At 40.3% G+C, this 15408-nt stretch overlaps 1 protein-coding gene across 10 annotated transcripts in view; it reads right to left on the bottom strand.

Moving 5' to 3' along the window:
• Nucleotides 1-15408, bottom strand: part of NPAS3 (neuronal PAS domain protein 3) — an 848147-nt gene that overhangs the window by 436766 nt on the left and 395973 nt on the right. For 6 of the 10 annotated variants that reach the window (XM_033109513.1, XM_033109503.1, XM_033109504.1 and 3 more), the window contains one exon: nt 1824-1900. In XM_033109513.1, the coding sequence (XP_032965404.1) occupies nt 1824-1900 (77 nt within the window). Of the gene's footprint in view, nt 1-1823; nt 1907-15408 lie in introns of all 10 variants that reach the window. The other 4 variants (XM_033109505.1, XM_033109508.1, XM_033109510.1 and 1 more) reach the window with 1 other exon arrangement.

Genomic DNA, 15408 nt, shown 5'->3' with positions numbered 1-15408 from the left:
CAGAAGTGTTCAGCAGCCTCATTATAGATCCTCTACTTTTTCACTGAAGTCTCATGTTGAATTGGCATGTGGGACAGCCATTCTATGTTTATCTTAAGTTTATGTTCAATTCAACTTGTAAGCTTTGTGTTTTAGTTTTAAATTCTTGCACCCCCTAAATCACCCTCCCCTGAGAGCTTTCTAAAAAGAAGTCAGAGGATAATAATCTGGGGCTACTCTCCGAACCATTTCTTTCATTAAGTCTTATGCACTGACTGCTTCAGAATATAAATACATCCTAAATGACATCAGAATCTAACAGTACACATATAGCATGGCTCATACAAAACTTATAAAAGAGGTTCTAGAGAAAGTGTGTAAGGGAGAGAGAAATAAAAATTTGAAGACCTAGAAAGAAATATCCTTTATGTATCCCTGAAACTAATCTACTACGAACATAATTCAAAATGTTACGTGCATGACAGAACAGTATTTCGCAAGGTGTATTTTAAGAAACATCAGTTACATGGACTCTTAACAGGTATTAGTGGAGAAATGAGAAACATCAAAATAAAGAAAAATAAACAAAGTAGGTTGCTTCAAAGTAAGTTCCTTAAATTTGCAAATGTGAATTGTGACATCTCAGATCTAATGAAATATCAAATTTTCTCAAAAGGTTGTGAAAAATCACAAATTCCAGGATGACACCCTGGAGATTCTCATTTAGTAGGTTTGGTGAGAGGCTGAGGGACATGTCCTCTGAACAAGCATCTCAGGGGATACTGAAGGTACCAGCCAAGGAACCGCTTTAGAGAACCACTGGGATTTGACTATGGAGAATCTGATAAGAGTTTTCTAGAATACATACTTTCAGGAATAATATGCTAGATTCGATACTACTTCTGGCTATCTAGAAAATAAAAGCATCGTAGAAGTCATTTTTTTTAACTCTGAATAAACAGGAATCTAGAGTTTACTTTTATTTGTTTATCAAAAAATAAATAAATTAATAACCATTTTTTTCCAAATAATCTGCCTAAATATCCCAAACACGTTTGCTTCTCTAATTCTGTGTTAAAAATGTATCTTGCATAGTTAAAGAAAGCTTTAGCTATGGCAACATCTACCCTGGAAGCAGAAATGATGTAGAACAATTATTCATGGATGTGTAGCATTGATGGCAAAGTGTTAAGAAAACAGGTTTTGAGTAAGTGAGATGCTGAGTTTGGGATGAATCTTCTCTGGGACAAGAAACTACAGGACATTCTAGTCACTCTCACATTTATCGGTCATGACATCCATTGGTAAAATTAAATTAGTATTATGTGTCTCTTTCACTTAAAAATTTACTTTCAAATTTCATCCTGAGCAAGTATACAGTTTGGGGGAGGAGCAAACACTAAGGTTGGAAGCACTTATGAATGCAAACTCAAGCAAAGAACTGACATTTGGCAACACAGGAAAACGTCACATTACTTTCACAACATTTTGATCTTCCAAAAACAATATAGAGCTCCAAAGACACACACATATATCTACTTACAAATGCAGCACACACACAGTCATTCTGGGAACAGCCAGCTACTATACATTGAGCATGAACTGAATAGTGCAATTCATCTCAATTATTACAAATAATACTTGCCCTCCCTTTCTCATTAATATTCTCTCAAGGGATGGCTTTCTAAAAAGAAAAAAATGAATTCATAAGAATTTCAGAATTCCGAGATAAAATAACAACAGTCATATACATAGCTGAAATAAAAAAAAAAATTAATACAAAGATGAAACATGGGTTTTTTTTTTTTTTTAGTAAAAGATAAGCAAGCTTCTTTTAAACGTACCTGCAAAATGTGACTTCCCAAGTGTGCTTCAAATACTTCAATGGCCAGTGCACTGGGGCTTCTCCTTCGTTGTGTACCTATAACTTAAAAAAAAAGAAGAAAGAAAGAGAGAAAGAGAGAAAGAGAGAAAGAGAGAAAGAGTGAAAGAGAGCAAGAGAAAAGAGAGAAAGGAAAAAAGAAAAAGGAGAAAAAGAAAGAAAAAAATTAAGTTAGAGCTCTGATTCGCATCTTCAGCCTAATTTCTCTTTAATTGCATCGCTAGCTCGTTACTAAATCAGACATCTCAAAGCCACACAACCCGGTGTTAATTCGGTTCTGAGTTGCCTGAGCATAAGCAGAACCCAGGGTGAAGATGTTCAACTCAGATAACAACTTCTACAAATATCAACGACCACATCCAGACTTTTTCCCCCCAGCTATTTTTCCTACACTGCAGTAAAAACATGAATGTTCACATCCCTTTAAAATAAATTAGTAAACTGTTTTTCTTAAAATTTACGTATCTTTACAGTACAATGTACAACATACTGCCTTTCGCGCCCCCCACCCCCAGATAAAACCTAAACTTTTCGTATACTCTAAGGAAAATGTTTAAATGTTCTAATGCAACAACTTTTCATAATTTAATAAGCACAACATGTTGGATAGAGATTCTCATTAATGACTGTTTGCACTAGTGTTAAGTGTCTCAGGATGGCTGGATTTTGTATTTACTGAACAGTCATTCACGAGTAACTGTTCCTACGGGACCGCCGAGAAGCCCAGGGAGACTGTTGCCCAGCACGTGGCTCACCAGGTCAGGGAGCGTTTTCTTCTCCGGATACTCCTGTTCACGTACCCACCTATGCAGTCAGTCCTGCTCTTTCTGGCATACTACACATGTTGTCTGCAGGCACCTAACTCAAGGAGCCCCCACAAACCTTAACAAAAGTGAGCTTAATGCATTGTATTTGTGGGATCCAGAATTGAGGGTCGGTCTTCTCTATACACATTTTTTTTTTTTTTTTTTTTGCATGGAGTCACAATGTGCTTTGAAATCTGGAAATCTGTTCTGGGTATTCTCCTCCCGCCTTGTAACCTCTCCAAAAAACTTCTATTTGATTTATAGTAATTTATGAAAGCAAATATTAAGATCTTTTCCGTCTCTTCAACACGTGAATTCCCGATGTCTTCTTTCTTTCTTTGAAAATTGTATTACTAGCCTCTGCTCCCTCAGACCTAGACATCACGGATTTGAAATAAAATAAAAATCCCCTGCTGTCTTACTTCTAAAACCACTTTCAACTAGTTGACAAGAAAATGCGAACAAAATGCTGCTGAGATAATTCTGCTTCGTTTCAGTTAGTCGGTCCGTCAGTTGGATCCATAGCTTAGTAGGGATGATAATATAAATGTACTTGTGATTATTGTGTTGTGCAAAAGTAGGCAGTTTACCCTGCAATTGTGAGTTAGTGTCTGCAATGTCTGAAAGGCACTTTGAAAACACATGAATGTTAAGCATCATTATTACTGGCAAGAAGAAATAAAAGGGGCATTTTGTTTCAATGGCAAAATTTATAAAATATAATTGAAGAGTGATTATTATCAAAAAATATTCCAGCTGGAAGGGATCTTAGAGACCTCCAACTTTCTCATTTGCTTCAGAAGCAAAACACACAAAAAAATCTTAACACCCAAAAATCAGTTTTTTATCCAGATTAATGAAGATTAATCTTTATTATCAGTATAGACATAATATTTTTAATATTCAGATATACTTAAGATAGTACTAGTCTGTGTGTGCGTGCATGTGTGTGTGTGTGTGTGTGTGTGTGTGTGTGTTTCTGATTAATTTCCTATTCTAACATGCACATTACTCCCTTCAAAACTCCTTTGGCATTTTTGATAATGCAGCTGTCTTGCTGAATACTGTTTTCAGTTTCTAGAGTGTTAATTGCACATTATGGTAGCTTGGTGTGAATGATCCCACATGAATAAAATCTGCAGCCCTTTTTTTTTTTTTTAAGATCGTTGAGGGAGGGTTGGTAGGGAGAGGGGGAGTTGAAAAACTTCAAAAGTGTCCACTCGGTTTTTGAGGCAGTAATTGGGATCCAGAAAGCTCCTTTTTAATAGTTCATAATATGGGTGCACTTCAGGACTTCCAATTACAAAGTTCAAAATAAATCGTTGTGCCTCACAAAAGAAGATGGGATGATTTTCGACAACATAGACTTTTCTATAAAGAATTGGGTCAAGGGTGGGGGGGGCAGGAGAGTAAGAATCACCAACCTAGAGGAGACCCTAAAACATCACAGGCAATATAAGGAGTGTGTTTATTTACGAGAATGCCCAATACTCCAGTAAGGACAGGTGGCAACTCCGACTTCTAGAAGCACAGGTGAGTTCAGGGGGTGCAGCAGGAGTTATCCAAGTTCTGCTGTGAATGGCCTTCCTTTCCTTCCATTGTCCCACTTAGGACTCAGGCTGTCTTCTAAGTATATGCTGCAAATGTGTCCCTAGTTTGGAATTTTATTTAGGAAAACTAATTAGTCAGCCTGGGGGTCCCAAATGTCTTTATCAGTCCTAAATCCTCGAGTCTTCCCTGCATAGGTATTCCCCTTTGTTCTTCAAAACCTCTAGAAATCTGAGTGAGCATCCCAGCACATGCTAGCACAACACACAGGTATCTCCTAAGTGCTTTCATGCTATTCTATTCAATGGCACTTTTATGGCACTGGAGTTCCTCTTGATTTATATATTTTGCATTTATGTAGGTGATGTGGGGCTATAATGACAGTTCCTAATTTTATAACCAACATAAATATGTTAAACAGGAGCCCATTATGTCCCTGGTAGAAGACCAGCTCTCTGACTCTAGCATTATTGGTAACTGAATAGACGCTTAAAATGTACTTCTTATTTTGTACTTTTTATCCTATCGCATTTGGCATTTGGAGATTAAGACAATAATCTGATAACTCAGGAACAGTGCAAATATAGTTATTTTTGTTTCACCAAGTTATTGTGTTTATAGAGTATCATTAATAAATAAACAAAAACGAAAGAGGCATTTCCTCAAAAGATCCATCATCCTCAGAGAAGTAACAATCGATGCTTATGAAGCTCTCTCAGATCTTTGGATTTTGGAAGCTGACAGTTTCTAAAACCAGTTGGTAGCCCAGACAAAATGCATATCTACTGCTGAATAGGTCACTGTTTTATTTGATTTAATATGTTTCATTTATTTGTTTGTTCAATTCAAATGTGAAATAAAAAAATTGAAATGTAAAGGACACTAACTAAATTAACCAAACCCACCAACCCCAAAAAACATACAGAAAATGCTAAATAAATGGAACACATAATCACTAATCTGTGAAAAGTATGTCCATAACTCATTGAGAGTGAAATGTAAGTTTTCTAGTTGAACAGCTTATACAAACTGTTAAAAGAAAAAAAAAATCAAACCACAGTAACATATGCAGTAATTCAACTTCAAAGTCAATTCAGAATCCACTGAATATCTATTAGATGTTTAAAATTGTTAGTGAGTATAAGATAACTAGTGCTATAAAACCCAATAAACAGTCCTAAAGAAAATGTTAAGCAATTTACAACAAACCAAGGCCCAGCATATAATTATCAGCAAATACCTCACCACTATTATCTCCTGTTTTGCAAGGGTTAAAAATAAAACACCAGGAGTTTTGAGACATTTTTAAATAGAAGAGATATATAGTGTGATACATATAGGGAGAAGGATTTTTTTAAATCAACTAAAAAAAAAACTGTCTCAAAAATCTAAAATATGATGAATCATTAGGACTATACATTTGGCCTTTCATTAAAAAAGTGGAAACCACTGTGTGGAAACCACAATCTGAAGCATGTACCTGAAAAAGTAGTTTTGTCTCTCAACAATTTTGGCAAAAATGACTGCAGGTTCTCTTCTGTATAGTGAAGAAGGTATCTAGATTCTTCTGCATAACCTTGTGAGGCAGTCTTTGAGAAGTAATTCAGTGCAGTAAAAGGCAGTTCCTCTTTGGAGAAATATATCCCACAACCCCAGTCATATTCTGAACCAGTGCTCGTCACCTTCAGGGAGGTACAAACACCAGGAAGGCTGAGGATTAGCGCTCAGTGAGAGTTTGACCTATTCAGCCAAAAGGTCAGCTTGCCACAGAAGAACCCATTACAAAATAGAAACAGGACAGCTCAGTGGACACATAATGAAAGGGGAAAAGTCAGGAGCCCTAGTTGCCTTGGGTCCTGCATTGCCCTTTTCCTTCGCAACCCTCCCCACCCCCATTTCCAGAAATGGTGGAGCTGCCCCAGCTCCTCCCCAGCACAGTTCACAATGGAAAGACGGGCAGGGAGAGAGAAAGGGGCTCATTTAAGGGATCACTTGAAAAAGATATTTAAAAGTGTACATGAGTATGACATTGTGAGGGAGAGTTTCCAACGGATCGTTTTATTGGGAAAAAGCAGTCATTGGCAGATAGGGAAGACCACTGTAGAGGTATTTTCTCATCCAGCCCCACTCCTTGGGGAGCAAGATGACCGCACAGGTAAAAGTAGTCTGAAAGTCCTGCAGGTATTAAGAAGGCAAGCCTCGTGCCAAGATGGCTCCCCTCTGCATCCATCATCCAGGGGGCAAGGCTCTGTTCCCACCCCGAGCTCGGGGGAAGGGAGAACTAAGGGGCCTGCTGAGTGCACTCCCTGGGCTTCTGCACGGGCTAAGCAAAGTCAGGGGCTGGGAAAGAACGGCATATAGAATGCTTAATGAGCCTCCATGGCTATCGAAGAAAAGAAAGGGATTTCCCTTGAAGAATCTCAATTAGCCTCCCTCATTGTAGGGCAAAGGAAGCCAGAGAGGGTTTTCCCAGGAGCCTTAGAAGTTTATGGTGTGTGTGTGTGTGTGTGTGTGTGTGTGTGTGTGTGTGTGTGTGTGTGTGTGTGTGTGTGTGTGTGTGTGTGTGTGTGTGTGTGTGTTTCCCTATAAAAATGCAACTTATGTGTTCATTTACTAGCAGACCAAATCTTCAGCCGACCAAATCTTCATGCTGGAACTAGTCATCACAAGTCTGCTTACTACCCACAGTCAAAATTTGCATACTTTCAACACTAACGTCCTCATTGCTTGAGCATGCCTTAGACACTGGGAGCATCTCAGGTTGGGATGGAGATGAGACCCTGGAAACTTGAGTGCTAAGTACCGATTTCACTGATACAACAGCACTGTAACTAAAACTGTCGCGGCAAGCACAATACATGGAGTTCCCGCTCTGGGCATCACGCAAATTTCTGAAAACAAATATTGCAATACTTTTTCAAAGTACTTTCCCCACGATTTGTTTTTTGCCATTTAAAATAGAGGATAACTGATGAGTGGAGAAGAGAGCTAAAGGCACGCATTGTTAATCAGCTGAATCCTTGATTTAAAATAAATACAAGAAAGGAAACCCCCTGTGTTCAGTAGTATACTTTGGGCTTATTTCAAAATTCATATTTAGTAGATTTTTAAAAAGCAAAAAATACGTCTTCAGAATTCATATTCCAGAAGCCAATAATACACTCTCTTACAAATTGAGACCAAAAGAGGTATTAAATCAATAAAATAATTGAAACTTCAAGAAGTCTCATGCTGATTCAAAAATTCTCTGATACAACACATATTTAAATTCCTCCCACAATTCGAGTATGGATTGAATACACCAGGGAAAAGCCTTAGGGATGATATGACTGTGAAGTATTAATACCCTGCTTCCCCGAAAATCAGACCTAGCCAGACCACCAGCTCTAACGCGTCTTTTGGAGCAAAAATTAATAGAAGACTCGGTCTTATATAATATGACTTGGTATGATATGATATGATATATGATATGATGTGATATAATACGATACGATACGATATGATGTAATGTAATATAATACCCTATCTTTTTACTCCAAAAGATGCATTAGAGCTGATGGTCCGACTAGGTCTTATTTTGGGGGCAACACAGTACTTACAAAGGAATTGTTGAATTTGTGGAAAATAAACCATGTCTGTTTTCTCAGAAAAGCATATCTCTATGTCTTCAACTAGTAAGAACGAAGGGGAACACTAACAGCATTCAACATCTCTGTTTAGTCAAGAGTGTGTTTATCATGCACTTCTCATCTTCTGAAGAACTACACAGTATTCAGATGACTTCTGAAAACTTTTATTTACAATATTCTATGCCAAAATAGCAGTCCTCTAAAAGAGAAATAGCAGCCAAGCATTAGTATGATAGTCTTGACATTGTTTTTGTGTATTTGGTAAGAAACACATTTCAGGGACTTCTTTTTAGTAAAAATTTTCCAATGTAAAGACTTATTTTGCCCATCAGCCTTCCTTTTCTATTAAAGGAAATGAATGTTTCTAGCTACCGAAGCAGCTATTAATATTTCTTCATCTGTATCTGAGAAAGGAGGAAAATAGCCTTTCTCTGACAAGCTGATATTTACTATAGGAAATATTATATGCCCTTTATATAGCTACATGTAGGGTGATTAACATTCTTCACGAGAGAACCCAAACTTCCCCTTGACAATGAAGTTCTACGACAGTGGGTTAAGCTGCTGTTTGGAGTGACAGCCCCTGAGGGAATAATGAAGCCCTGACAGTCAACATATCTGAGGATGGAGACCTCGGGAAAATGCAGGCATGATCCACAGCCTAGGCTGATGGTTGGGGAGTGGGGTACATGAGGGAGCTCCTTAAGAGAGGCAAGGGGGCATGAGGGAGGAGAGCATGCCATGGGACTGGACTAATAGATAAGGACATGTTTACATTCCTGGTTCTTCAAAGTAATTGTTACAAATGCAAAGAGGACTTTCTAAAAATGGTAGGTATTAATCATTCTAATTTTAGTTTCTTAATCATTTCAAAATAACAATCTACATAAAGAGAGGGCACTTTCAAAAGACTGGAGTCCAAAAATAACTCCAGTTGCTTTCCCAATGTGTTTCTTGGCTTCAGCAACTAGATGCTATAGGGATTACTTTAGGATGCTAAGTTTAAAACTACTTACTTCCCTTTATAAAATGAAAGGAAGGAGACTTTCCTCTTTGTATTTATAAAATAAATACAAGGTAAAAAATAATCGATCCTGATGAATTCCTGGTTTTGGATTCCAGCAGAGTAATAGGATACGATATATTACATATTTCCCATCCCCAATCTGGGAAAGTTTTAAGAGGGAGGCAGTTATAAAGTGATTTTAGAATGAAGAGTGTAGAACAGGAGAATCTTCCAGTGGCTGAGTCTTGATTTTTATCTAACATAAACTCAGCAAGAAGATATAAACTAATTAATTCTGGCTTCAGGGCTACAGCAACAAACACCTATTGAGTCATACTACATGGCAGGCACTCAGCTGGGTACTCTGAGCACAAAGATGACCAAGCCGCAGTCCCCTGAGTGAGGCAGTCCCTTTGTGACAGACAGAACGTCCAGTGGGCCATAGAGAGTGGGCAGCCCAGACTCTGGCCTGAGCTTGTGGCCTGAATGCATGTCTGATGCAGGAAGGTGCTCTGCTTTCTCAGTACAAGCTGCCAGCTATACTTTTGAGCGTCTTTTGTTGTTGTTGTTATTCTTGCTCTCATTAAAATTCCTGTTTTCCAAAGACCACTTTCCTTTCCATCAACTCTGTGTATGTCAAGAAGAAATGTTGCATGTTCTCATCAATTAAGTGCATAGTTCACAGAAAGACACCAAGTACTCACTCTCTGACCATAGCTCTCAAAGAGTGAACCAGAGAGAACACATCAAACGTGGGATTTGAATGCAGCAGTAACTTTGCAAAGCTTCATACTTGTCCTTTAATTGGTAGACATGATCTCTCCACTAATATGCTGAAAATATTTTCAGAAGTTTAAATTTTTAATGGAGGTGAGATTTGGTATGCTCCCTCAGTAAAGGCCAAAAAAAAAAAAAAAAAGAAAGAAAGAAACGATTAGTATGCTTTCATTTTGTAAACTGTCTTAAAAGGCTTTCAGTCGAGTGCTGCCATACTGCTGTCACCCTCTGACCTCAGCGGCACACAGACTGGTAGTGGCATGATTCTGGCCAGTAGGAAGGGGGTGGAGACTATCATCGAAGGGGGTGGAGACAATCAGGACCATTTCACTCAGCACTCCTGGTAAAAGGAAGAGGTCCACATCTGTTATCTTGATTTCTGTTTTCAAGTATGATCCCAAAGCTTCATGTTATGACATTTGCAACATCTGCTACAAATGCTGAAGTAAGTCAGGCACAATCTTATTACTTCCAGTCTAATTCTCCATCCACCCTCTGGGCTTTCCTAGGTCACTGATACAACAGGGAGCTGAGAACGTTGGATGTGCAAGAGCAGCTGATGTTTCTGAGGGAGAAAGAGGTCTATTGCCCTCTCCCTCTTCTCCCTGTTCATCCAGTCATATATTCAGTCATATTCACTTTCTCTCTTTCTTCTTTCCCCCTCCCTCCTTGCTTGCTTTTGGGCCACATTAATGCTCGGCAGTGTGTTCAGTGATTTTTCTTTCTGCCAAAAGAACAGTCAACATAAATAGTTCTACGAAGCAGTGGGGTGTTGGCCCAACGGATGCAATGCTCTGCTTAGAGCAGCACCTGCTTGAAGAGTCACTCTGATGAATTTCCAAAGCTCAACCATTTCAGACTATGGTATTATATTTATTTATCCAAAACTTAGAACACTCATAATATGAAAGATATTAACCTCATTGACCTAGGTGCAAGAGATGTAAGCCAGGCTCCCATTCCCATTTCTAGATGCTTCTTTTATATGTCTGCAGAAGACAGCTAAAAGCATCCATGTAAAATATTTGTTGCGCCTCTACTCAGAGCTGGGGTCTGTGTCAGATGAGATAAAAACAAAAAAGGCATCATTTTAACTCTCCAGACGATCAGAGTCTAGTGAAGAGACTGACACAGAGGAAAATGAATAAAACGCAATAAATGTGCAACCATCAACGATCAACTCAGGATGGGCGCAGAGAAAGTGGAGGCAGAAAAGACCTCAGAATGGGGGGCTCCTGGAACTGGGGTATGGAGTGTGAGGTCACACAGACGGTGAACTACAACAGTTAAGACCCTGGGATCCATGGGTCAGACGTGAAGGCCAGGACAAATGCACAGTTACAGACGACACATGCAAGGGACCGGGTGTGTCATCTTGCCCAATGCAACTTGCTTCCCCTTAAGTTTCAACATCAATGAATTGTCACACTGCTAGGAACACGTGCAGGGTTGGGTTCCCCCATGACCACGGCACCTTCATGGGGCTTAACCAGCTTAATCGTCACTGATTATGCCCAGGAGAACCAAAGATGTGTGTGAAAACCTTCACTTTACAAATGGATGTCCTGTGCAACTTAAACACCACTGCTTGCACTGGAAGCCCTGAAGTGCACACCTCCATCATAGCACCCAGCTTGGCATCTCTATGAGGCACCTCAGACCCGAAATGAACTGTCATATCACCTCGGAGGCAGGAAGAAGACGAGCGTGACTCAGGTCCCTGTTGTAGGACATCTGACTCCTTCCAAGATGCTGCCTGCCCTCTGCTTGCAGGGAATGTTTAATGGGAGGATCTCACCATTGGGAGACAGATGTGCACAGAAGAAAGGATTTAGGTTCTGGAGTCTGAAAGACCAAGTTTTAAATCCTGCATTGATCTCTAATTAGCAGATGGTCTGGGACAAATTAGGCTCTATGGACCTCAATTTCTCATTCTGTCCAAAGGGTGAATGTCTCACAGAGCTGTTGTGAGGACATGTGACATCCCTTGCCCTGCTGTACTTTTCCTCCCATAACTTATTTGCATATTGACTCTCTCTTCTACCTTCTTAAGTTGGAGGAATCGTTTTGTGCAGTGCTGAGACCCAAGCAGTTGGAGCAGGGCCCAGAACACAGAAGTGCACAATAAATACTTGGGAAAAAATGAACGCTCTACAGCACAGCACCTAGCCCACAGAGGTGCTCAGCTTGTGTCAGCTCTCTCCTCCTTGTTATGAAAAGCAGAAGTTGGGTCAGAGATGACTTTTCTAAATCATGGTATTTATCTCAATTTTAATAGGAATTTTAGGTCTATTTTTCTTAAATATTAGGAATATTTCAGAATTACTTCCTAAAATATTAGGAATATTTTGTTTCTCTGTATGTTGTCCCTACTTTCTGCCCTTCCTATAGCATGATGTCAAATCTACAGTGTCACCACAGGCCCTGCAAGCCAACTGCCATCAGGGCCTCAAACCAGTACAAACATTTCACACATACTTGGGCAAAGAGCCAGCAATTCACTAAGTGTCAGCAACTGCCCACTGAATTTTCCTTTGAAGGATTCACTCGTGCCCCCATCCAGCAGTAATTGGCATTTGTTTAAGACTCTGAATGCCTCCGACATAACTTGATTAGGTAAATATACACAGCCACCACCACTGCAAACCAAAATCAGCTGTTCCAACCCCACCATCTTCCTCTTGATTTCCTACAAACAAAAGCCCACACATGGCAATGGTAACTGAGCAGAAGCTAGGTCTTGCTGTATTAGCAGATCAAGGTCCGTCATCATTGCCCTCTGCCTCTTTGGGACCTACAGAGGCTATGATTTTGGCAGAGTTAGAAACCAAATAAGAAAGGTGAGCACTATTTGGAGAGTAGAGATCAGTAAACAGGCTGACAAGAGTGTCAGACCTAGAATTAAGAACACCCACAAGTAAATGCTTTCATACTCAACCACCACCATCACCAACATGAAACATACCAAGGAGAAAAAAACCTAATTTAAAGACCTATTATTTAGATTCAAGGTTCAGCTCAAGCCTCTCTCTATCAGAGGTTCTTAACACGTTTCTATCTTTGAATAACAGAGCTGTTTAAGCAAGCCCTCTTCCCAAGGAAATATTTAAATGCAAAACTGCATATACAATTACAAAAAATCCAAAGAGCCTCTGAAACCTATCTGTAGACCTCAGGTCAAGAACTCTTGTTTAGACAAGAGCCAAGCATCCACATAGGACCTGTACCAATCCAGCACTTAGTGGGACTGAATGAATGATTTCTTGAATGAATGAGTAAGTCATCAAATGAATACTCAAATGAAGGGATGCAAGACACTCAGTCAAGGGAGAATACACAACTAAAGCAGACACTTGTATTCTGTGTGGGACTGTGAGACTGAAAGCGGCAGCCAGTTAGTTGGTTTATTCACAAAAATTGCTTTGTGGAATTATACACTGCTCCTCCCCTTCTAAATGCAGACGGAGAGAGGAAAGGAAAAAGAGATAATGAAGGTTTGCAAATGAAGTGGGTACAACTGTGCAATCAATCAACATTTTCTGAAAAAGAAACTGCATCACTTGCCAAAAAATCTGAACTGAATAACTGAACCAGCATTCTGATGAGAATGGACTTTGCCACTAGCCAGTCATTTTTATTTGTCTTCCAGCTGTCTTGCTTCTCTTTTCCAGGAAGTCACCGGTCTCTGCAGTTTAGTAAGTTCAGGCATGGGAATTAATTTCACCATGGTCAAATGCTACTCCATGTTTAATCTTTTAATAAACCTTTACTGAGTGTTTACTCTGTGCCAAGTATTATGCTAATTAGAAAGGATGCCATTCAATCACTCACCTAAACGATCACTGAAGGCCTACTAAGTGCTAGGCACTCTTCTAGGGACAGGCCATGGAAGTGGGAACAAATCAGACAGACGTGCCTGCGTGTTGCTGACAATCCAGTGGCGCAGATGGACAACAACAACATAATAATACACATACCTAAATACGAAGAGCAGCATGAAGAAAAACAAGGGGGGGAGAGGAAAGAAGTGACAAGAATTTCTGTATAACACAGGAAAATCAGAGAAGACCTGTCCAACAATATATCTGAGTAGAGATACGAACAAAGTGAAGACGTGATATAATGTCCAGGTGAAGAGAAAAGAAAGTATAAAGGCCCTGAGATGGAAACAACTTACCAGGTTCAGGAAATGGCAAGGAGCCAGTAGCCACAGGAGCCTGGAGACTGGGGAGAGAGAAATACAAGCTGTCATAAAATAAAGGTTTACTTGGAGGATTTCAGGACAGGGAGTATCTAACTCCAGTGGAATTCAAAGATGTAAGAGAGAAGAGGGTATCTGAGCTAGAAACGAGTAGAAATGTTCCAGGCAAACAAGCCAGGGATTGGTGGGGGTGAAGGGAGTGGCTGAGGGAGAGAGAAGGGCAGGCATAATGGCCCAAAGCCAGCAAGACATGGGAGTTCCACATTTGGAGGAAGAACTGTCAGAAGACATCCACAGGCTAAGTCACAAACGGCCTCACAAACGCTGCAAAGGTGTCCCCAGTTTACATACAGTAACTGGGATCCATCTGAAGACGGGAAGGCCGGGGGCGGGAGCAACCATGTGCTGTATCAACAGCGCAGAGGGGCACAGGGCAAAATTGTGTCTGGAGGCAGGATGGAAACGTGGCTATCGCAGATGATGACGAGTCAATCCTACTAAGTAATTTAGAAAGACTGTAGAGAGAAGTTTGGTTCTAAAGGCATTTATGAGGCAGGATGGAGCGAGTTTTGTGATTGCCTGTTAAGGGAAAAGAGTCAAATATGAATTCCAGTGTTAGGGTTAGCAAACTGTAGAGATTGTTCAGTCCCCCCGCTGCAGTGGAACATTTAGGAAGGAAGAAGGTGTCAAGGATAAGATGGGGCACTGGACTGGAGGTGTCTTTTGGACAGCCCCACTGAGATGGAATATCCAGCAGACCTGAGGCTCCTGGCTGCAGTGTGGCAGCGATGAGAGCTTGGCCGTAAGGCACTGGCACACAGGTCGGGGTAGAAGCCACAAGACAGCAGACTGAGGGGAGTGCTGGGGGCCTGCCTGGGGACCTCTGCATTTATAGAGAGGAGGGGGGCCAGCAAAGATCCTGAGAATGAGCAGCCAGAAAGGCAGGAGGGGGAGGAAGAGGTGATGGTGTCCTCCAAAGAGGAAGAGCAGGTTATCTGAAGGACATAGTCGTCAACTATGTCAGATGTCACGGGAGAGCCCTGAAGACCTTGGGTGAGGGCACTGCTGTCAACTGCAGAGCATATGAGAGGTGGGAACCATGAGGTATGCACCTCAAATTCCTTTCCTAGAAATGTGGAAGTGAAAGAAAGGAGCATAGGGAAAGGAGCTGGAGCATAAGGGCGGAGAAGTGGGAAAACAGGGTGAAGAGAATTTTTTTTTAAAGTGACTTGAGGATGCTTATAGCCTGAGAGGAAGAAGCAAAAAACATCCATGAGATATAAAAAGATGGAACACCCTCAAAAGAAGCTACAAAATTTTCCAGAGTTTAGGTAAAGCTGAGAAATAGGTTAAAACAAGGTTTTTTGGTTGTTTGTTTTTTAATTGAACATTTTACCATAACCTGAATCTACAAAGATTATGCTCCGGGGTGCAGTGGCCTCTCCAGCCAATAAGATCTCAGCTTCACAAGTTCTTCTAGGTGATGGTCAAACAACGTAAAGATCTGTGATCCATGTTCAGAAGTGTATTTCTGTAGGAAAGCTACCTAAATACATCTAAATCAAGCCATCATTGTCCTC

The sequence above is a fragment of the Rhinolophus ferrumequinum genome, chromosome 6, assembly GCF_004115265.2.
Source record: "Rhinolophus ferrumequinum isolate MPI-CBG mRhiFer1 chromosome 6, mRhiFer1_v1.p, whole genome shotgun sequence".
In the NCBI taxonomy this organism is placed as follows: Eukaryota; Metazoa; Chordata; class Mammalia; order Chiroptera; family Rhinolophidae; genus Rhinolophus; species Rhinolophus ferrumequinum.
This window is presented reverse-complemented; position numbering and strand designations above follow the sequence as displayed.